Raw genomic sequence first — 18,678 nt, 5'->3', positions numbered from 1 at the left:
CTAGTGAGATGACCCCAGTACCTCAGTTCAAAATGCAGAAATCACCGGTCTTCTGTGTCCTTCGCGCTGGGAGTTGGAGACTGCAGCTGTTCCTCCCAGTAATGTTTTGTTGTTTTCAGAATACGAATCTTATACATCTTTGGTCAGATTTATTCACAGTATTTCATATTTTTTGATGTTATTTTAAATGGTACTGCTCTCTTAATTTCAATGTCCTATTGCTTGTTGTTAGCATATAGAAGTATAACTGATTAAATACATATTTATCTTATATCCTACAGTCTCGCTAAACTCACTTATTATTTCTAGTAGGTTTTTGTTGGGATTTTCTATGTAGGTGATTATGTTATCTACAAATAAACACAATTTTACTTCTTCCTTTCCAACATATATGGCTTCTATTTTTTTCCTTGCTTTTTTGCATTAGATAGAAATTCCACTGTAATTGTGCATAGAACTGGTGAGAGGAGACATCCTTGCCTCATTTCTGATCTCATAGAGAAGGCATTCATAATCTTTGATTATTAAGTATTATCTTAGCTAGAGTTTTTTTCACAGATTTCTTTTGTTAAGCTGGGGAATTTACCATCTATTTCTAATTGCTGAGTTTTAGCATGATGATTGCTGGAATTTGTTGAATGCTTTCTCCATATATCGAGATGATCATATACTTTTCTATCTGTTAACATGATACATTACATTGATGATTTTTGAATGTTATATCAACCTTTTATTCTTAGGATAAACCTCACTTAATCATGGCATGTTATAATCTTTTTTATATATTGTTGAATTTGATTTAATAACATTTAGTTTGAAATTTTTGCACCTATGTTTATGAGGTATATTGGTCTGTAGTTTTCTTACCTTGTAATGTATTTTCTGGTTTTGTTATGCTGCCCTCATGGAACAATTTGGAAAATATTCCCTCTCTTCAGTCATCAGAAGAGTTTGTGTTCAGTGCTATTATTTCTTCCTCATATGTTTGGTAGAATTCGCTAGTGAGATCAGCTGTGTTGAATTTTTTAAGGGAGATTTCTAACTACATATTTAATTTCTTTAATATATAAGAGCTATTTCAGGATATTGTTCTTCTTAAGTGAGCTTTACTAGTTTGTATCTTTCAAGGAAATTATCTATTTCATGTAAGTTATCAAATTTATTGGCATAACATTGTTCATAGTATTCCCTTATTATTCTTTAATCTCTGTAGGATCTATAGTGATGGCTCTTTCACATTCCTGATATTTTTGTCTTCTGTCTTCCTGATAAGTCTGGCAAAAGGTTTATCAATATTACTGATTGTTCCAGAGAGCTGGCTTTTGTTTTCATTGACTTTCTCTGGTTGTTGTCTGTTTTTTATTTCATTGATTTCCACTTTATTTCTCTCTGCTTACTTTGGGCATATTTTGTTCTTCCTTTTCTGGTTTTTTAAAGTAAAACTAGATTATTCACTTGAGACCTTTCTTTTAATGTGTTTAGTATTACACATTCCCTTCTAAACACTGTATCTCACAAATTTTGAATGTTATATTATTTTCATTCATTTCAAAATACTTTTTGGTTTCCATTTTGATTTATTTGGTCCATTGGTTATTGGTAAGTGTCACTTAAGTTCCAAAATTTGGAGATTTTCTAGGTTCTTTTTTTGTTATTGATGCCTAATTTAATTCACTTGTAGTCAGAGAAGATACTTTGTACAACTTAAATTTATAAATTAGAATTTAGACTTGTTTCATGGTTCAGAATACAGGCTATATTGGCAAATATTCCATGGACATTTGAGAAGAATGTATATTCTGCTCTTACTGGATGTGGAGTGTTCTATACGTGTCAGTTAGATCAACATGGTTGATAGTGTTCATGTCTCCTATATCCTTACTGATTTTTTGTCAACTTATTCTATCAATTATACTGAGGAGAGGATGGGGCATAATGGGAGTCCTAGCCATAAGCTAAGGGTAAGAGCAGGTAGGCAAGATGCTATGGACATTTTCAGACTGTTTTTATTCTGATTGTTGTTTCTGTTGTTGTTATAAACTGGAAGATACTGTGTTCAGTAAAAGCTGTGAAGAAAAATATATTTCAATGTTTTATAGTAAAATGCAATGATGATCTGAAAAAGAAGAGGAGTTGTTGAAATTTTTAATCATAGTTTTGGGTTTGTCTGCTTTTCCTTTCAGTTCTGTGAATTTTGCTTCATATATTTTGAAGCTTTGTTATTTGGTGCACAAACATTTAAGATTGTTGTATCCTTTTGATTAATTGGCCCATTTGTCATTACAAAATGGTGATCTTTATCCCTGGTAATATCCTTTGCTCTGGATTTTTTTATATTAAGGTAGCCACCAGCTTTTAAAAATTAATATTAACATATCTATCCATAGATGTTTATATGTTTAATAAAATATATTTTAAGTTGCCAAGTGAGTTTGTATTTTCTGTTATCTTGGAAAATCCTTTTCTGATATTTGCCGTGTTACTACTAGCTACTTCATCAATAAGGTGTGACTTTAAAGTAATGTAGTTTTAAAAACGTTATGATATCTATTATTTGTGGTTTCCATAATAGTTTTTTGAGGGAAGAGACTTCTATTAATCTTTCATAGATAATACAAATACATCTAGAGCTTTGTAATTTAGATGTATTTCCCCAGGCAGTCATTAATTTAATAAGAACGGATGTGTCTTAAAAGCTCTGCTTTTTGTACTTCAACTACAGAATTTAAAAAAAATTAACTCCTCCACTCAAGTTTTTGTTGTTAAAAAATTTTTAATTGACATGTAATAATTATACATATTTATGGGGTACAGACTGATAGCCCAATATGTGTATATAATCTATAATAATCAAATGAAGGTAATTAGCATATTAACCACCTGAAACATTCATCATATCCTTGTGTTGGGAGCATTTAAAGTCCTCTCTTCTAGCTATTTGAAAATATACAATAAATGTTTGTTAACTTAGTCACCCTACAGCACTATAGAACATGAAAACTTAATCGTCCTATCTAGCTGTAATTTTGTATTCATTAATCAACCTGTCCCTATCATCCCCTTTTGCCTTCTGTTCCCAGACTCTAATAACTATGATTGTACCTTCAACTTCTATGAACTCAACTTTTTTAGCTCCTGTATATGAGGGAGAACATGCAGTATTTATCTTTATGTGCCTGACTTGTTTCACTTAATATAATGTCCTCCAGGTTGCTGCAAATGACCAGCTTTCCTTATTTCTTATGGCTGAATAGTATTCCATTGTGTATATGTACCACATTTTCTTTATCCATTCATCTGTTGATGGACACTTAATCCATATCTTGGCTACTGTGAATAGTGCTGCAATAAACATCAGGATGCAGATATCTCTTCAAGATACAGATTTCCTTTTCTTTGGTTTGTTGTTGTTTGTTTGGTTTTTGAGATAGAGTCCCACCCTGTTGCTCAGGCTGGAGTGCAGTGGCATGATCTCAGCTCACTGCAACCTCTGCCTCCTGGGTTCAAGTGATTTTCATGCCTCAGCCTCTCGAGTAGCTAGGATTTCGGGCGTGCACCACTGCACCCTGCTATTTTTGTGTTTTTTAATAGAGACAGGGTTTCGCCATGTTGGCCAGGCTAGTCTCGAACTCCTGACCTTTAGTGATCAACTCACCTCAGCCTTCCAAAGTGCTGGGATTACAGGTGTGAGCCACTGCACCTGGCCGTGATTTCCTTTTCTTTGGATAAATATTCGTTGGTGGATTGCTGGATCCATATGGTAGTTCTATATTTGTTTTTTTGAGAAACCATCATACTGTTTTACATAATGGCTGTACTAATTGGCATTCCCTCCAGCAGTGTAAGAGAGTTCCCTTTTTTCCGCATCCTCACCAGCATTTATTATTTGTTTGTCTTTTTGATAATTAGAATTAGCCGTTCTAATTGGGGTGAGATGATATCTTATTGTGGTTTTGACTTACATTTGACTGATGATACTGATGTTGAACATTTTTTCATATACTTGTTGGTTATTTATATGCCTTCTGAGAAATATCTGTTCAGATCCTTTGCCCATTTTTAAATTGGATTAATGGGGGTGGTTTTTCTTTTTATTTTTATTTTTGCTGTGAATTGCTAGCGTTCTGTGTATATTCTAGATATTAGTCCTATGTCACATGAATAATTTGCAAATATTTTCTCCCATTCTGCAAGTTATACGTGTTCACCATATTGATTGTTTACCTCATTGTGCAGAAGCTGTTTAGTTTGATAAAATCCCATTTGTCTATTTTTGATTTTGTTGCCTGTGCTTGTGAAGTGTGACCCGTAACATCCTTGCCCAGATCAGTATCCTCAAGTGTGGAATGTTTCCCCCATGTTTTCTTCCAGTAGTTGTACAATTTTTAGTCTTGCATTTAAGTGTTTAATACATTTTGAGTTGGTTTTTATATATGGTAAGAGATAAGGGTCTAGTTTCATTCTTTTGCATATGAATATTCCATTTTCCCAGCATAATTTATTGAAGGGGCTATACGGAAGTTATTTGTCTAAGTCTAGTAATATTTTCTCTAATTTTCTACACTTAATTCCCTATCACTTGCAGAGGAGTTATTTTCTGTGTACCAGTTTTCCACTCAGAAATGCCTTTTTCCTCATTGAAGTAGATAATAGAATTCTAAATGAGTCCTCTTCCACATATCCTCACATTATCGTAACTTTCCTGAAATTATGCTAGAATGAAACATTCCCCCCAATCCTGCATACTCTGGGCACTTCCTCCTTTGCTAGAGAGAATATTGAAAACTGTTGAATTAAATAGTTTCCTATGGTTGTCTCACTGGTATCATTCTACTCCTGAAAACCAAGAAGTTATATCGTTCTTGTCTTCTGAGGCAGTCCCAATGTAGACTTAGACGGATACTAAAAAATTTGGTTAGAATGAGGATTTATTTCATTCATTTATTTATTTCACCTGTCATAGTACAGTGTTTTTTTATTTTACTACATATATATTACAAGAAGATGTTACCAGTACACTAAGTTTGTATATTATAGATATATAATTTTATGTATTATTATTTTGAAATGGAGTCTCGCTCTGTCAGCCAGGCTGGAGTGTAATGGCGTGATCTCAGCTCACTGCATCCTCTGCCTCCCAGCCTCAAGCAGTTCTCCTGCCTCTGCCTCTCAAGTAGCTGGGATTACAGGCATGTGCCACCATGCCTGGCTAATTTTTGTATTTTTGATAGAGACAGGGTTTCACCATGTTGACCAGGCTGGTCTCGAACTCCTGACCTCAAATGATCCTCCCACCTTGGCCTTCCAAAGTGCTGGGATTACAGGCATGAGCCACTGTGCCCAGCCTAATTTTGTATATTATGATTATTCCAGTTATTTTACAATAGTTAGATTAAATTTCTTCATATATTTTCTATCTCATGGTCCTTTTTGTGTCTCTATATTATCTATTCTAAAAACATCCTCCCCCCCCCTTTTTTTTTTTTAAAGTGAGAGCAAGTTTATTAAGAAAGAAAAGGAATAAAGAATGGCTTCTCCAGGCTGGGCGTGGTGGCTCACACCTGTAATCCCAGCCCTTTGGGACGCCAAGGTGGGCGAATCTCAAGGTCAGGAGTTCAAAACCAGCCTGGCCAACATGGTGAAACCTCGTCTCTGGTAAAATACAAAAATTAGCTCTCTTTGGTCCGTGCTTCCAAGATGACAAAGAAAAGAAGGAACAACGGTCGTGCCAAAAAGGGCCGTGGCCACCTGCAGCCTATTCGCTGCACTAACTGTGCCCGATGCGTGCCCAAGGACAAGGCCATTAAGAAATTCGTCATTCGAAACATAGTGGAGGCCGCAGCAGTCAGGGACATTTCTGAAGCGAGTGTCTTCGACGCCTATGTGCTTCCCAAGCTGTATGTGAAGCTACATTATTGTGTGAGTTGTGCAATTCACAGCAAAGTAGTCAGGAATCGATCTCGTGAAGCCCGCAAAGACCGAACACCCCCACCCCAATTTAGACCTGCGGGTGCTGCCCCACATCTGCCACCAAAGCCCATGTAAGGAGCTGAGTCCTTAAAGACTGAGATAGACTGTTATCTGGAGAAAAATAAAATGGAAATTGTACTTAAAAAAAAAAAGTTAGCTGAGTGTGGTGGTGAGTGCCTGTAATCCCAGCTACTTGGGAGGCTGAGGCAGGAGAATTACTTGAACCCAGGAGGCCAGAGGTTGCAGTGAGCAGAGATCGTGCCATTGCACTCCAGCCTGGGAAATAGAATGTGACTCTCTCTCAAAAACAAACAAACAAACAAACACACAAACAAACAATGGCTGCTCCATAAAGCAGTGGCATGGGCCACTGGTTGCCCATTTTTGTGGTTATTTCTTGATTATCTTGATTATATGCTAAGCAAGAGATGGGTTATCCATGAGTTTTCCAGGAAAATGGTGGGCAGTTCTCAGAACTGAGGATTCCTCCCCTTTTTAGACCATATGGAGTAAATTTCACACGCCGCCGTGGCATTTGTAAACTGTAATGTTGCTGGTGGGAGCGTAGCAATGAGGACGGCCAGAGGTCACTCTTGTCGCCATCTTGGTTTTGGTAGGTTTTCGCCGGCTTCTTTATTGCACCCTGTTTTATTAGCAAGGGCTTTGTGACCTGTATCTGCCGACCTCCTGTCTCATCCTATAACTTAGAATGCCTAACTTACTGGGAATGCAGCTCAGCAGGTCTCAACCTTACTTTACCTAACTTCTATTCAAGATGGAGGCACTCTGGTTCAAACATCTGTAACACATCCTTGTCTCCCTTTTGTAAGTTTTCTGTTCTAAAAACATCCCTTTTGAAACGTACTCTGGTATTTAGACTCTTAGACTTGATTATGAGTATTGTTCCCATTTATTTTCTTTATGTCTGTGTACAGGTTTGCAGTTTCTTTTGCTTTTTTTATGTAAATATTTGTGTGTACATATATTGTCTTCTCAATTGGATTTTATATAAGCTTTTCAAGGACAAGGATTGTATCTGGTCCCCTACTCCTGCCCTCTGCCAAAATGCCTGAAATACCTAAAAAAACACTGAATAAATAACATGGGTTCAAATGAATATTGTGCTTATTAAAAGGTGGATATGTTTTTTTGCACTAAATTCTAGAGAAGATTAAGCCTAGGTTTGGAGTTTTACGATTATGGCAGAAGGCTTTTAAGGCTTTTGAATTTTAAAACAAATTCCAGGGTTGAATCTCAGGGAAAGGTGCCTGTCACTTTTGACCAGTGACAAAGTCACTATGTCATTGAACTTTCAGTGGACTTGTTAATAGTTTAAAGAAATATTCATTAACCCTTTTCGAAGCTTGGTTTTTAAAAATTTTTAATTCCATATATATATTAAAGTTTTTACTTTTATTTTCTCAAAGCTGTTTTTGGAACACCTCACAGCTTGCCACATCTGATGAATCCATCCATCTCTTCTGCATTTTTACATTTGAATAAAGCACATCAGGTACATAAATAACATTAAGTACTGACGCTTTAAATATTTGGAGTGAATATCTTGTTTGTTCTTAACACTTAAAGTTCTCAAGAAATTAAATGAGTATTTTGCTTTTAAAGAAAATCTTTAATAAGTATAGCCATGTAAAATTATAACTTAATGAGTACATCAGATTCAATTAAGCTAACCAAAGCAGTAGTTATATACCACAATAAATATTATTGATTCCAATTTGTATGGCATGAAGAAGGAAAGTGGTATATTTTTTCTAGATAATAAATCAGTTCAAAACAGGGCTTCTTATGTGGTCTTAACTCAAAAAAGTATTTCTAGAAAGAAAATATAAATGAACAGTAACTCTTAATTCCTAAAATTTAATGAATATTATAAAAAACAACTCATGTATATGAGAATAGAGTATATGTTTCCTACCTTTTTTAGATAAATATTTTAAATGTGTGTTTATAGATTTAAATGCCCATAATATTAGAGATAAGCATTACTCATTAATTTCAGGTACTGTTTAAGAATATAGAATTCTAATTACAAATCAAACAATATATAATAGATGCTTAATATAAGTTGAATGAATGAATATCTGGTCCTAAATCCAGCTTTTATTTTTCATCCTTAGAATCTAACACAGGACTTGGTGATACATTATAGAGTTTTTATTCATTCATTTACTCAATGTATTTTATTGAGTATCTGACATATATGTATTAGACATTGTGCTAATCATTGAGGCTACTGTGTGGAATGTAACATTTAAAGTCTATGTTATTATAGAATTTCAACCGGTAAGGAAAACACATTAAACAGTTAATTACAATAAGGAGTGAAGAGTAATATGAGAGGGGAAGTTTAGAGTATTGATAATATTCCCTGTATTTTAAGAGAAAGACCAAAATGCTTTACCTTTAAGGCCCATACATTTGAGCTAGCTCCTCCTGCCTCTCAGCTCAGTACACATCACTGTCCCACTACAACAGCCTGGTTTTGGTCCTCAAAGGACCTTGTTTTCTCCTCCTTCGGTCTTTTCTTCTGCTGCTCCTTCTTCCTGGAATGCGAATGATTCCCACCCCAACATCACCTAATTCCCTCCCAGACTTCAACTACAGCCTTCAGATTGCAGTACAAGAATTAGTTCCTCCAAGAAACCTTCCTTGAATCATCCAGGCTAAATAACATTCCTCCACTATTTGTTCTCATAGCCCCCTGCATTTTTCCTTCATATAATTACCATGTGTAATCATGTGGTTTTTAAAAATTATTATTAATTAATGGCTCCCTTCCTTAGGGGACTGTAAGATCTGTGAGGGCAGATCTTATTGTACTTCTCACTAAGTAGCACAGTGCCTGGCACATAGAAAGTGCTCAATAAATCTTTGTTGAATGATTAAATGAATAAATAAATGAATGAATAGAATGTCACTGTCACTGAAACCAAAAGGGGGTGAGAGGAGGGAAGGAAGGATGAAAGAATGTAGAATTAATTTCATGACTGCATGGCCCCCTTTTGTATATTATTAAAAGAATTAATTAACTTTGCCTGTTAAGTTGGAAAGTGAAATATTATGTTTAGAAGCAATTACTTTTACTCAGATCGACTGGAGAATTGAACTTTAAAATGAATCGGGTTATACAACATGTAGCTTTTCTACATGTTAGAAATTAACTAACATTAGAAATTAAACTAACAACGTTTTGTCATTTTCACAGAGCTCAGTTATGGGTAATACTTCTAATTTATTCCTTCAGAATCTTTCTCATATACCACTGGCACAACAACAATTAATGAAGTTTGAGAATATTCATACTAATAATGTAAGTATGATATCATTTTTTCTTTTAGAATCAGTTCATTTCTTTTCTAGAATCAGGTTGTGGATCAGGTTGTTTATGAATTTTCACATGTGTAACTTTTTTTAGGTTATATCTTATGGCCATGGGTCTTACCTTTTTTTCTTCTTTTGTAGAAACCCGGCTTACTTGGAGAGCCCCCAGCTGTGGTATTTCAGACTGCACTAGGGATAGGGTCAGTGCTTCCATTGAAAAAGGAGTTGGGACATCATCATGGAGAAGCACATAAAAGTAAATGATGTGTATTTACTGAGAAGTCAGTAAACAGTCAGGTTTGAGATTTAAAGATAGTTTACCTATGTTCTACTTTTGTTTACAGGGAAGTCAAATTTGAGTTTTATTTAGTCATTTAAAATTTTGAGAACCCTCTTGGCTTTTTCTATTTTGAATATTGATAAGTTACTGATGGACTTGCTTCCATGCCAAGATAAGACTTTCCCTGTTGGATATGCTTTAATATTTTATGCAGGTTCACAGCAGTGCAAGGCAAAGACACAGATCCCTTTGAGACTGACATGCTGCCCACTGGGCTGACAGCATATATGGATCCATTTGGGATAAGAAACCTTTCAGTTTTATTTTTAAAAATCTAGTATTTATATATTTAAAGTTTGATTATTTATTTGTATTATTAAAAAAAATTTAACCTCTAAATCAGTAGTCAAAGAAAACTAATGTGTGTACTATGTGCTTCTAAAAACATGGCAAACAAAATAGCTTTTTTGGCAGGAAAATAGGAGCATGGTGTTACTAAGATTTCTTATTTGAATGTGATTTTGAAGGGTGCATTTTCAGCTTGAAGCTTAATTGAAATTTGCTTAGAAGTGGGCATGCTGAGTAAAAACAGAAGGTCCACCAATAATTTAAAAAAAAAAAAGTCAATTAAATATGGGTAGCTTACTTAACCTTTTGTCCAGTGATCAAATAACTTAGTTCTGACTGTTGAAATTGACTGGACAAAAGTTAAGCCGGTGAAGAAATTTTTTGATATCATGGGGTCTGTCTTTCCAAAAAATTAAATTTTCTATGTCTAAAAGCTTATGTAAATGTGTATTATTTGTGTTGAATTAACTAATAAACTATTTGCTTTAGTATATGCTGCTTTAAGAACATTGAAAAGTTAGTGTCCAAATAACTATATTCTAAACATTAGGGGAATCAAAGTATCCATCTCTAAATGATTATTACTAAAAATAATTGAAGAAGTTTGTTTAGTAAATTTATAAAATGGTAAATCTTAGTTGTCAAAATTAGCTCTTTCCATTTAATTTTGACCTATAGATTTTTTTAAAAGTGGGACGGTTCAGAATTTTCCTATTAAAACTTTTAATAGGCATGTTGCCAGCCTGGGCAACATGACAAAACCCTGACTCTACTAAAATACAAAAAATTAACCAGACGTGGTTGCACACGCCTGTGGTCCCAGCTACTCAGGAGGCTGAGGTGGGAGAATCACCTTAGCCTAGGAAGTCGAGGCTGCAGTGAGCCATGATTGGCAATGGGAGTGGGACCCTGACTCAAAAAACAAACAAAAAAACCACTTTTATTTCTCCCAGAATTTCTTGTTATTTTCTATAAATAAAAACATAAAACTTTCATGTATTAAATTTAGTGCTTATCTGTTAACAAATACTCATTTAAGAAAAGAAGCCAGTGATATACTGATAAGTGTTTAACAACAAGCTCTCTAGGTGGAAAAAAAGTCTTGATTTGTAGCATTTGTGCATTTCTGTTTGTGAATACTCCAACTGTGACTGATTTCAGGTTGCCAATATGAAGACACAACTCAATAGCTGGGAAGAGGTGTGTATTAATAGCTCTCATGAGCTGATGGAAGCCAGCTAACCAAATTTATTATTGGATTCAGTCAAACTTCATTAAATTTTACTTTCAGATAACTTTTTAAACTTAAAACTTAATGATTTCCTTCAGTTATGGAAACAGTGAAGCTGCAATGAATGGGCATTAAAAAAAGCACTAATATAGCTTAAATGCCAATTAACAATTATATATAGGATTTAAAAACTTAAAAATTTCATATATTTGAGGTTACCCTGAAAGTTACTGAAAATAAGAGCATTATTACTATTGTAGATTTTTGTTTTTTCATAAAGGAGCCCACTAATTAACAACCTCTAACCTTACCTTTTGCTGTTATCTAGCAGGTACAAAATTGGTTTCTCTGCATTTTGCTCATAACTTAACAAAATCGAAAGGACTATTGTGAATAAATATTTTCTAACTAAAAGCTTTTTGCATTTGTGGTTTGCTACAGCATCTAGCCTGATTCCAACTCAAACAACGATAACAGCTGGAATGGGCATGTTACCATTCTTTCCAAATCAGCACATTGCTGGACAGGCTGGGCCAGGGCACAGTAATACTCAGGAGAAACAGCCAGCCACAGTGGGAATGGCAGAAGGAAATTTCTCAGGGTCGCATTCTTATCTTCAGAGCTTTCCAAACCTTGCTGCTGGAAGCTTGCTGGCAGGACACCATAAGCAGCAGCAAAGCCAGCCAAAAGGCACAGAGATAAGTTCAGGGGTAAGAAAACTTTGTGTGCACACAGATGTGTATATACCTATATATGTATATATATTCCATTTAAATTATATCTTAAATTGTCGTGTCAATGAAATGATGACCTTTTCATAGTTTACATTTACTTCTCAAAATTGAAGAAAACATTGCAAAATCTGTTTGCAATGTTTTTGAAAAATCTGCTATTAAAAATAAGCAAACAAAAAATCCATTTTATGATAAGTTATGCTAACTGGCATTTGGGACTACCTTAATTATTTGCCAGTTTGTAAGTAAAGTAATTTTAATTTGTGTAAAATGAGTTATGTCTCTTATAAATAATTTATATGTGAATTCTTTATTCCTTATAAGAGAATAAGGAATTTCCAAAAAGTTTGTGACATACATGGTTTTCAAAAATGCCTGATATTTTAAATATAAGATATAAACTAATTTAAGTTCAGAATTTTGTAGTTTGAAAAAGCTTAGGAGTATCAATACTTATTCACTTACATAGTAATGTTATTTGTAAGGCTAAGTACATGTTAATGCTGTTCTTTAAAATATACTTGTTGTGTATCTTAATATGTGTTTAGTAGCTAAAGTATTTTAATATTTAAAGGCAGAACAAATTTTACCTGGAAAATATCAAAACCAGCTCTTAAACTCTGGTCTGTTCAAACTAATCTGGTCTTTCTTTTAATTCTGGAAGTGTTTACCCAATCATTTTATTGGTTAATATACCACTGATATTTATAAATGTTGTAATAAGTAGGTAGACTAAAGTACATCTAATTTTTATTATATTTGTACCCCAAAATACACTGTGGTTTGTAAGTGGTATAAAACTTAGGCTTAACCAGTTTGTAAGGAAAAAAATCTTTGTAGTTTCTTGTATTCAAATGTCAAAATAATAATACTGAATTTGTAAGAGATTTTAGTGTTACCTAGCCATAGCAAGAGGTATGACTAGAATGCCCTGCAATTGTACATTGAGAAAGCTAAGGCATTTCTCTCTTTTTTAAATTTTTTTATTTTTTACTTTTTTTATTTTTTATTTTTTTTGAGACGAGGTCTTGCTATGTCAAGGCTGGAGTGCAGCAACGTGACCTTGGCTCACTGCAACCTTCGCCTCCTGGGTTCAACGGTTCCCCTGCCCCAGCCTCCCAAGTAGCTGGGATTACATGCACGCACCACCATTCCTGACAGATTTTTGTATTTTTAGTAGAGATGGGGTTTCACCATGTTGGCCAGACTGGTCTCGAACTCCTGAGCTCAGGTGATCTTCCCGCCTCAGCCTTCCAAAGTGCTGCTATTACAGGTGTGAGCCATTGCGCCTGGCCATCAGTTCTTTATAGAATAAATTTTAAAAATTTATCTACAGTGTTCATTGCTTGGATTATTGAGGGAAATTGCACAAATAAAACTTGTATATGAATACTTCATATCTCTTTGCAATCTTTAGTTCACTGCAAGCATCAGAGTCTTTAGAAGAACTGTGGATTTTAGGTGATTCACATAATGGGCAAATGAGTCTGTCTACAAGAAGACAGCCAAAATAGGGGCAGGTTCTGGAAAATAAGTCCTGTGAAGAAGAATTCAGGAGAAGTGGATGTATGGAACCTGGAAAGGGACAACCAAACATATACATTGTTAAACCTATTTAAAGAGTAGTCATATGGTATTATGTGTACCTCCAGTGGACAGAACTACCTATTAAGTACAACATACAATAAAGCAGATTTAGGCTTAATATAAGGAAGAACGATTCAAGGTTTTAAGCAGAGAGAAAGTTTATTTCACAAAGATGTGACTGTCATATCACTAAAAGCAATTAAGCAGACCCCAGGTGAGCATCTGTATAGGGTGTCGTGTTAATATAAATGATCCCTCTTCCTGTCAGTAGGGGTTGGACCAGGTAACCTCAGTGTGTTCTAACTGTGAGATTTTAGACTTTCCTGAAATAATTAGTTTAACTTTGCTTTAGATGTTTAGAACTGCATCTTTAATATTGTATTGGCCAGTAAGTCTTGAGTCTACCTTTTTGTTTCCAGAATCACCTCTAGTGCAAAAAAAAAAAAAAAAAAAACCACACACACACACAGAGATTTGGACTCTAACTTCCAACCTTTGAGAATTTTATTCAGGGAAACAGGGATGATATCCAGTTTCTGTTTATTGTGGTAAAATTAAAATATACATAACATAAAATTTACCATTTTAAGTGTAGAGTACTGTGGCATTAAGTACATTCACAGTGTTGTGCAGCATCATTGCTCTCCATCTCCAAAACTTTTTTGTCATCTCATACTGAAACCTGTACCTGTTAAATAATAACTCTCCCTTTTTCCCTCCCACTAGCCTGGGTAACCACTGTTTCTACTTTTGTCTTTATGAATTTGACTATTCTAGGTACCTAGGTGACACAATATTTGTCCTTCTGTGTGTAGCTTAGTTCACTTAGCATAATGTTTTCTAGGTTCATCCATGTTGTAGCATGTATCCAAATTTCCTTCTTTTCTAAGGCTGAATAATATTCCATTGTACATATATACCATGTTTTAATTCAGCCATCCATGGACATGTGGGTTGTTTCTACCTTTTATTGTGAATAATGCTGCTGTGAACATTGGTATCTGAGTCCCTGCTTTCAATTCTTTGGGGTATATACCCAGAAGTGGAATTGCTGGATCATACCATAATGCATGTTTAATTTTTGTTGAAACTGTCATCTGTTTTTCCATGGCAGCTGCACCATTTTACATTCCTGCCAGCAGTGCACAGGGATTCTAATTTTCCAACATGCTCACCAACACTTGTTTTCTTTTTAGCTGTTTGTAACAAAAATACCATAGACTGGGTGATTTAAATAACAAACATTTATTTCTCACAGTTTGAGAGGCTGGGAGTTCTAAGAGAAGGTGCCAGCAAATCCAGTGTTGATGAGGATACTGTTCCTGGTTTTCAGATGACCATCTTTTCGTTCCATTTTCACGTGGTAGAGAGCTGGAGCAAGCCCTTTCATGTCTCTTCTTATAGGAGCGCCAATCCCACTCTTGAGGGCTCTACTTTCATGACCTCATTACCTCCCTTCATGACCTCATTACCTCCCAAAGGTCCCACTTTCTAAGACCATCACATTGAGGCTTAGCATTTCAATATATGAATTCTGGGGAGACTTAAACATTCAGTTCGTAGTCGTAGCCATCCCAGTGGGTGTGAAGTGGTATCTCATTGTGGTTTTGATTTGCATTTCCCTAATGATTAGTGATGTTGAGCATTTTTGTGTGTGTTTATTAGTCATCTGTATATTTTCTTTGGAGAAATGTCTATTAAAGTTTTTGCCCATTTTAAATCAGGTTCATTTTTGTTGTCATTGTTGAGTTTTTAGGAGTTTTCTATATACAGTTGACCCTAGAAAACACAGGTTTTAACTGCACAGGTCCACTTATGCTTGGATGTTTTCCAAGAAATATAGTGGGAAATTTTTTGGAAATTTGAAAACTTTGAAAAAACTCACAAATGAACCCCATAGCCTAGAAATATTGAAAAAATTAAGAAAAAGTTATATATGTCATGAATGCATAAAATATATGTAGATATTAGTCTAGTTTGTAATTTACTACCATAACATACACTCAAACCTATTATTAAAAAGTTAAAATTTAGCATACATGACATACATACTTAAAGACTGTACATGGCACCATTCAGTCAACAGAAATGTAAACCAAAATAAAGATGCAGTATTAAATCATAACTGCATAAAATTAACTGTGGTATATACTGTACTACTGTGATAATTTTGTGCCTACTTCCTGTTGCTTTTGCGATGAGCTCAAGTGTTGAGCGTATCCACTTAAATGCTGTGTGTTGCTAATCATCTCCATGTGAGCCATTCATCTCTCTAGTAAATTGCTTATTGCAGTAAAAAGTGATGTCTCGTCATGCTTGCATATTTTTCGTCATGATTAGTGCAGTATCATAAACCTTGAATAACACCTACGATCCATAAAAATGCCACTAGTGATACTAGAAGGGCTCTCAAGAAGCAGTGTCATGACATAAGTAAAAGTCGAATTGCTTAATGAGTACCACAGATTGAGGTCTGTAGCTGCTGTTGTCCACCATTTCAGACAGATCTATATTGTAAACAAATGACATAATTTATGGTATTGATAAATACTACAGTACTGTAAATGTTTTTCTCTTATGGTTTTCTTAATATTTTCTTTTCTCCACCTTTAATGTAAAAAAACAGTGTATAACATATGTAACATACAAAATGCATGTTAATTGTTTGCTATTGGTAAGGCTTCTAGTTAACAGTAGGCTATTAGTAGTTAAGTTTTTGGGTAGTCAAGGGTTATACATAGATTTTTCCACTTTGTGGGGGGTTGGCACTACTAACCCCCATGTTGTTTCAAGGGTCAACTGTATTAAAATCCTTACACCTAACTAATTACATAAAAATACACTGATACACATTTTGAAGAAATGTGTGTTTGTTTCTAGCATCATCTAAATGTGGAGTTGGAGTTTATTAAACTCATTTATTTTGTTTGACATTATATTTAGTACCAGAGGTAAATAAGCTTTGCTTTTGTTATTTGGTCATAAAATATAAAATAAAAATCTCAATAAAAATATTGATAACAGGCCAGGTGCAGTGGGTCATGCCTGTCATCCCAGCACTTTGGGAGGCCAAAGTGGGGGCATCACTAAGGTCAAGAGTTTGAGACCAGCCTGGCCAACATGGTGAAACCCCATCTCTACAAAAAATATTTAAAAATTAGCCAGGTGTGGTGGTGCGGTTCTGTAATCCCAGCTGCTCAGGAAGCAGAAGCAGGAGAATTGCTTGAACCCGGGAGGTGGAGGTTTCCATGAGCTGAGATTGCACCATTGCACTCCAACCTGGGCAATAGAGTGAGATTCCATCTCAAAAAAAAAAAAAAAGATAGATAGATAGATAGATAGATAGATAGATAGATAGATAGATAGATAGATAAACAGTATTTCTGGAAAAGAGATATGGAATTTAGTTTTTCTTGTGAAGATGAATTCTTTCCTGGTTCAAGTGAGAAGATTGTACAAGATATCCTTTCATTCTCTTTTAGTTCTAAAGTTCTATGGCTCTAGAATAGCTTTTTTAAAAACCTAATTGAACAACTAATAGCAGGTGAAATGTGATAATTTTAGTCAACATCCATAGATATTTCATAAGTATACTAGATGTATGGAAAAATAAGTATTTCTGTATTCTTCATTTTTATTTTCGTGTTCCTCTCATTAAATACCCCCTCCTTTGTTCTTGTTAAATAGGCTGCCTCTAAGAATCAGACTTCACTCTTGGGAGAACCACCAAAAGAAATTCGGCTCAGTAAAAATCCATACTTGAATTTGGCAAGTGTGTTGCCCAGTGTGTGCTTATCATGTAAGTAGGGGCTCAGTATTCTTGTTGTGGAGTTTTATTGAATACTTTACATAATAAGTTTTACTTTAATTTTTGACTTAATGGAAGCAAATAATACCTGTTGACCAAATTAAGGCCTAAATTATTCTTTAAATTAAAATAGTAATTAAAACTAAGACACTCAAAATGCGTGCTATTTTATTTAAGGAAAACATTACAACTCATAGAGGATCATTTTTCTTAACCAGAAGTTTAAACTATAAGTAATCTTATATATCTTGAGTGTTTGTTTGAATACTCCCAAAATGTATGAGCTACCAATAATTGGTAGAAGTGGAATTCTCATTCACTTTTTGGAGGAACCCCTCAAGCTTTCAATTACTGTAAATCAGCTATTCATTCAAATGTTGTTTTAAGAGAAAATCACAAATGTGATATGCTCCAGGCACAAGGATATTGACTGCATCATTGGTTGTAAATAGTGGGAAAACTGGAAAATACTTAATATTTGTCAATAGGGGAATGCTAAAATAGTTGATCATATAATTGAATACTGTGCAACTTTTTTTTATAATTGAGGGATATTTACGTATACTGATATGAGATGAACTCTAAAGCATATTTTGGCAAATATATGAATAAAATGATTCCATTTATGTTTATTTAAAGTTATATATCCTTACATGTATATACTTGAGTGTGCAAATGCATGAAGTAAAACCAAAAAAGTAAATTCTAAACTATTACCTCTGGGAAGAATAATAGGATTAAATGAAAAGAGATGAAAGATGAATTTCATTTTTAATATATATCCTCTGTATTTTATGAAATATCCTTGAACCCAAACATTAATTTGTAATTTTTTCTGAGCTGGAAAAAAATGTAAGTGCGCTTCTAGTATAACTGTTATGTATTGATCTGGTCTGAAAACTGATGGTGACAATTATTACATTTATAAGAACAGTTTACATTTTTTATACCTTGTTTTAGAGGCTAGACACACACACACACTCACACACACACACACACACACACACACACACACACATATGTTTTGTTTTTTTGAGACAAGGTCTCACTCTGTCACCCAGGCTGGAGTGCTGTGGTGTGATCTTGGCTTACTGCAGCCTCCACCTCCTGGACTCAAGTGATCCTCCTACCTTAGCCTCCCAAGTAGCTGGGACTATAGGCATGTGCCACCATGCCCAGCTAATTTTTTGTTTTTTGTTTTGTTTTGTTTTGTTTTTTCTGTGAGACGGAGTCTTGCTCTGTCACCTAGGCTGGAGTGCAGTGGCACCATCTCGGCTCCCTGCAACCTCCACTTCCTGGGTTCAAGCAATTCTTAAGTCTCAGCCTCCCAAGTAGCTGGTATTACAGTCATGCACCACCATTCTTGGCAAATTTTTAT

The 18,678-nt window shown here is 34.7% G+C and overlaps 2 protein-coding genes across 2 annotated transcripts in view; both read left to right on the top strand.

Annotated features, from left to right (window-relative positions):
* Positions 1-18,678, top strand: part of RAVER2 (ribonucleoprotein, PTB-binding 2) — a 96,152-nt gene that overhangs the window by 54,956 nt on the left and 22,518 nt on the right. Inside the window, exons 6-10 of the mRNA XM_011940807.1 lie at positions 7,398-7,483; positions 9,236-9,301; positions 9,454-9,568; positions 11,613-11,881; positions 17,180-17,291. Coding sequence (XP_011796197.1) covers positions 7,398-7,483; positions 9,236-9,301; positions 9,454-9,568; positions 11,613-11,881; positions 17,180-17,291 — 648 coding nt within the window. The remainder of the gene's footprint in view (positions 1-7,397; positions 7,484-9,235; positions 9,302-9,453; positions 9,569-11,612; positions 11,882-17,179; positions 17,292-18,678) is intronic.
* Positions 5,679-6,045, top strand: LOC105510835 (40S ribosomal protein S26-like). Its single transcript, XM_011940792.1, has one exon. It carries the CDS (start codon positions 5,698-5,700, stop codon positions 6,043-6,045), a length of 348 nt encoding a protein of 115 aa, XP_011796182.1. The 5' UTR covers positions 5,679-5,697.

Source organism: Colobus angolensis, unplaced genomic scaffold (genome assembly GCF_000951035.1).
Source record: "Colobus angolensis palliatus isolate OR3802 unplaced genomic scaffold, Cang.pa_1.0 Scaffold102, whole genome shotgun sequence".
Classification (NCBI taxonomy): Eukaryota; Metazoa; Chordata; class Mammalia; order Primates; family Cercopithecidae; genus Colobus; species Colobus angolensis.
The sequence above is the reverse complement of the archived record's forward strand: the minus strand, read 5'-3'. Positions and strand labels throughout refer to the sequence as shown.